This window comes from Nanorana parkeri, unplaced genomic scaffold (assembly GCF_000935625.1).
Source record: "Nanorana parkeri isolate BGI_ZX_2015 unplaced genomic scaffold, ASM93562v1 scaffold1760, whole genome shotgun sequence".
Classification (NCBI taxonomy): domain Eukaryota; kingdom Metazoa; phylum Chordata; class Amphibia; order Anura; family Dicroglossidae; genus Nanorana; species Nanorana parkeri.
The window spans coordinates 261,348-266,654 of NW_017308028.1; the positions used below are offsets into that span (position 1 = coordinate 261,348).

The following is a 5,307-nucleotide window of genomic DNA, read 5'->3' on the forward strand; positions in this document are numbered from 1 at the left end:
CTGGCCTTGTCTTTGTACATTCATGTACTCATATTTGATTCTTAAAATCCTTTGTATGAACCCTTTACTATTACAGTAGATTACTTACATTCTAGTTTCCCCTTGACATCACTGTTACACAAGCACACAATTCCAGCTTTGAAGGAAAGAACTCTGATACGTCCATTGCGACCACTAAGGAGACAGGAAGGAATGGGAGCCAATTACATAGTTAACATTTTGCATGAGGTGGTATTATAAAAGATGACATAGGATTAGGGTTCTCCCAACAAGGGGGCTCCTGGGTGTTGGGGGGTGGCCACAGCCTCCCAGGTTGCTAAGACTTCTTGACAACCTGTGACACTCTATGCGGCTCTCCGCACCAGGGCAGCTCCTCTTGGATATGTTGGCTATATCTCTTTGGAGGAATGTTGTGGGTACCCATTGGAGGGCAGCCCAGTTTGTACGTGAGCTACCTATCCAGAGCCAGTTAACTCAACAAATTGTTTTTTTCCCCTTCAGTGCTTTGTATGAATAAGTATTGAAGTCCCATCTCCTCTTGGATATGTTGGCTATATCTCTTTGGAACTTAAACCAAAAGGCAGATATAAGCTGCAGGTACCGAGAGTTGCCTTCATACTGTATACCTCTAAGCAGCTTTCATTGCTCTCTTGATGCCCAAATGCCAAAAACAGGGGGCAAAGCTCCAACAGCTTTTTAAGTGACAGTTACTTTAAGGGTAAACTATGTATTGCTCTTCTTGTTATCATCATAAAATGAAGTCTTATTTAAACACATACCCATCAAAGACGTTTAGTAACCAGTTGAGGGCTAGGTCCACACACAAGGGGACGTTGACCAACAGTCCACGCTCTTCTTCCAAGCGCTCATATAGAGAGCTCAGGCAGCGAATGACATCGAGTACGTCAAGGGAGCGCTCCGGAGATTGCAGGATGTCGCAGCTGAATATCTGAGAGACTAGGGGCAGCGTGACCAAGTCCACTGGGGGAAGACGGATGAAGGAAGAAAGGGAAAAAGGAGGGTGACGTTGGAAAATGCGGATTGAATGGTTACATTGAAGAGAAATAAAAAAAACAGCAAGATGAAAACAAAAAAGTAATATAGAATGAATGAAATACAGTAGCAACAAAGTAGACGCATTGAATAATAAAGTTGGGAAGGAAATTTAAAACATTTAATAGTCTAGTACATATGGAAATGGGAACAAGAGGCGCAGAGATGCAACAAGAGTGGACAGGTCCCAAAATCGGCTCCTATTGGAATCCAACTCCAAAAATCCAACCATCTATAGCACTTAATACTTACATCTCAGAGCCTTTTGCACTCTGCGCAGTTTCATTGCCGTCCGGTATGCAGAGAACTTTATGTTGTTCAGATCTCCTGAAAAATGTCAAAGAAGACCAAAGTCCACTTTAAAAGCATTGGTTTATTGTATCATGAAATATACCTATCCCTTTAAATTTGTATCACCTTTGACCATCCATACAGAATCAATCTTTTGACCCGTTCCCAAGCGCAACCTGTAGATCAAAGTTCATAAGTATGGTGCCCCATGCTGAGAGGACATCAATCCAAATTGGTTTGTAGCTAAGAGTGCGCACATGGCAACCTTCGAGTTCTTCTAGGGGTGTCTTCAAGTTTTTGCACTTGAGTCATGTGTTTCTATGGTGCAGGTGAACCAACCACCATCACCATGCAAACATGGAAGCTACTCCAGGGCTGGCAGTATCCAGGATGACCCCCAGCATTCAGCTGCACTCTGGTGAAGATGATAACATAGGGCTCTGATGGGAAGTAGGGACTGAGGGCTCTGATGGGAAGTAGGGACTGAGGGCTCTGATGGGAAGTAGGGACTGAGGGCTCTGATGGGAAGGGGGCTCCTGATTGGAAAAACAGGAAATCCTGGTCATTTACCTTTTTTTTTTTTTTCATGGGGACCCTCTTAAAATCCATACTAGACACCTAACTAGGATAAGGGTCTGATATAGATATTGGGGGAACCACACATCATTTTTAAAATTTTTGGGTCTTTTTATTATTGTAGACTGGGGGTACCTCGAGATTTTGCATACTTTTAAAGGGCGCCGTGACTGAAAAAAGTTTGAGAAACGCTGGCCTAGAAAACAACGAAACAATGATTTAGGTCAGACAATAAGTCCTGGTAGTCTATTTATAAATGTTTTCAAACAAGATTCACACAACTTTCTCCCAAGATTCATACATTTTTCCAATGGAAGCCAATTAGAAAAATGTTGTAGATCCTGGGGGAAAGTTGTGGAAATCTTGTGTGAAAAACCAATAGACCAGAGGTAGCAAAAACTCATCATGCATCTGCCTCTGGGATTCATGCCTGTGGCTGTCAGAGTCTTGCAATGCCTCATGGGATTTGTAGTTTTGCCGCAGCTGGAGTGCCGATGTTTGGCTACTCTTGCTATATACTATACATACTACCCTTGCCCTTGCTATAGACATGACATCCAATTAAACCAGGCATAGTGACTCTGGTATATTTAGTGTAGGCTCAATGATTATTGGTCAGAAAAGTTAAAGAGATGCATGGCTTTCCAGGCATGAGTAATAGACAATAGTAGTGTGTGTGCGGCCAGGGGTGTCCCTAGCAAAATCACGTTCCAGGAGGGGAGGGTTTTGATGGGGTCCTGGTGGTGCAATGACCAGCTCTGGTCGGCATCCTTCCAAGCTCACTGACGTCACTGGTTGCCAGGAGTTGGGCAGCATGCCGGCCAGAGCATCGTAGGTTTCTAAGACCTAGGAGAAGAGAAGTGTATGGCCACTACACATCCGCCCACCCGGCTCTTAGCAACCTAGGACGCTCTGGCCGGAAAAGTGGTGGCAGGATCCCCCTGATGCCCTCCCTCTCCTCATCCTAAGAGCTGGGAGAAGAGAAGTTTATTGACCTTACATATCTCCCCACCCGGCTCTTAGCAACCTGGGACGCTCTGCCCGGCATCCTTCAAAGCTCACTGACGTCACTGGTTGCCAGGAGCTGGGCGGCATGCCAGCCAGAGCATTCTAGGTTTCTAAGAGCTGGGAGAAGAGAAGTGGCCCTTACACATCTCCCCACCCGGCTCTTAGCAACCTGGGACACTCTGGCCGGAATAGTGGTGGCAGGATCCCCCTGCTGCCCTCCCTCCACCACGTGACCCAAAGAGATGCTGCCTCAGGCTAACTCATTGTAGGGAGGACCCTGTGTACAGCTGGTATCATTATTTACTTACCCAGTGCCTGGTACAGTTCTGTCATTTTTGGATGATCCCAGCACGTTGTCTGTGCCTGATGACTAGAGAAGAAAAAAAATAACATGAAGACGAGACAAGAGATAAGTCATCTTCCGTGTTTAGAAGGAACACCAGATTGCAAAGGAGATCTGGGTCACTCTGAAGACTCAGGGAGAAGACCTGGGTACCTCCTCACAAATCTCTAAGGATATATACAGGGCCGGATTTCCCACAAGGCCAACCAAGGCCCGGCCTCGGGGCAGCAGGGAGTAGAGGGGCAGAAGGGGTGTGGAACTCCTATCTCCTGACGCCCGGGACACGCAGTTCCCGGTCGCCGGGCAGGTAGTTGTTTAATACATTTAGCCCTGCTTTGGGCAAATAGAGCTAAATGTACAGCGAGGAAGCAGGCGCTTGTTTTATACAAGTGATCTCGGCGATGTATGCAGCCTGCAGGTCTCCCATTCTCCATGACGCCTGCCGGTCTCCCCTTCCCCGTGGGGGGGGGGGGGGGGGGTTAGGCGGGTAGGGGGACGCATTGAGGAACCTGGCCTTGGGGCAGCAGAGGGAGTAAATCCAGCCCTGGATATATACAATACAAAATGACACAAGCACCTGACGCAACATTAACAATTCCTCACTCTATCCAACGCTAAAGGAAAAAGGAGCCGAAAGAACATGTTTTGACTTCATATATTGTAGACTTTAGGTTCTACTTTAAACCAAACACTGGTATCATTAAAGGAGAACTATGGGGTCAGTGTTTTTCCCCATAGTTCTCCTTGGGGTAACGGGAGGACACCAACTAGCGTCCTCCCGTTACCCTAAGCTCAGTATATAGGGAGCTACAGCTCGCGGTATACTGAGACGCCGCACCTGGAGCGGATCCCGACTTAGATGACGGGATCCGCCCAGCTGCGTGAGTGACAGCTGGCTCTGCCTATCTAGAGGCAGAGCCAGCTGTACCCGCCCCCTCCCCCGTCCCTTCCGTCAGTCAGCGCTGGATCGGAGCGGGGAGAGGGCAATCCAGCCCCTCCCCTGTCACGGCAGAGAGCCGTGACAGGATCGAGAGGTGAGCGAACGCCGGTATGTGTTCTCTCACCTCCCGATCTACTGAGACCGACCTGTGACAGTCTCATTGTCACAGGTCGGCTTAGAACTATGAGGTGAGTGGAAATCACTCATGTCATAGTTCTCCTTTAAAAGGCGAGGAAATCCCTTAACAAAGAGAAATGCCAATGCGTGTTACTCACTTGATGTAATACGGCACCTTGTTGGGGGATATCGCTCTTTCCCAAGGGACCTGTACTGATGCTAAAATAGAAATAAAAAAAAAAGATTTATTTATAACTACAGACTATGTTTATGAATGATATCTATCTTGTATTTTTCTAACTAATATCTTTGTGTGTTTTAGCATCTGCTTTCTATGGCTCGCCTGACCGGTAATTGCTACCTATAGAGTTGCTGAAAGGGCAGGTTTACATTTACACATTCTATGATCAAGGGGGTTGTTCAGTTAGGTGCCAAACGCAGCCGAGTGATTGACCGAGCCGAAGTGAAGTGAGCCGAACACTGTGCAGCTATTCACTTCAGCCTTCTACGGCTGATTTCAGCCATACATAAGCTAAAATCAGCCGTACATCGGCTGCCTTCGGTCAGCCGAACATGCTCTGTACGTTCGGCTGAGCTGAAGTGCAGAAGGAGTTCAACTCCAGATGTTGGATCGGCTGAGCCGAAGCTCCGGCAGCTCATTCGCCCCTATTCTCTTAGGGGTTGAACGGCAGTAAGTGAAGAGCCGAATGCCGCCGAGTGGCATTCGGCTCGGCTATTCTGCTCGGTACCTCTGAGGTAGCGAGCAGAATATAAAAAAAAAGTTAAATGAATTGAAAAAAGATGTTGAAAAATTATTTAAAAATTTAAAAAAATAGGGAAAAGAAAAACAATTGGGTGGAGCTAGCAGTGACAGCGTCTTCTAGCAGGTCCCGGCCAATAAATAACAACTGGGCGGAGCCGGCTCCACCCAGTTGTTATTGTTTAATGACAGATCAGCGTCCCCAGGTCATTTGGACCT

The 5,307-nt window shown here is 47.0% G+C and overlaps 1 protein-coding gene across 1 annotated transcript in view; it reads right to left on the reverse strand.

Moving 5' to 3' along the window:
• Positions 1–5,307, reverse strand: part of DRP2 (dystrophin related protein 2) — a 46,833-nt gene that overhangs the window by 24,727 nt on the left and 16,799 nt on the right. Inside the window, exons 6-10 of the mRNA XM_018571445.1 lie at positions 4,487–4,547; positions 3,237–3,298; positions 1,306–1,380; positions 780–981; positions 89–174 (exon numbers count right to left, since the gene is read on the reverse strand). Coding sequence (XP_018426947.1) covers positions 89–174; positions 780–981; positions 1,306–1,380; positions 3,237–3,298; positions 4,487–4,547 — 486 coding nt within the window. The remainder of the gene's footprint in view (positions 1–88; positions 175–779; positions 982–1,305; positions 1,381–3,236; positions 3,299–4,486; positions 4,548–5,307) is intronic.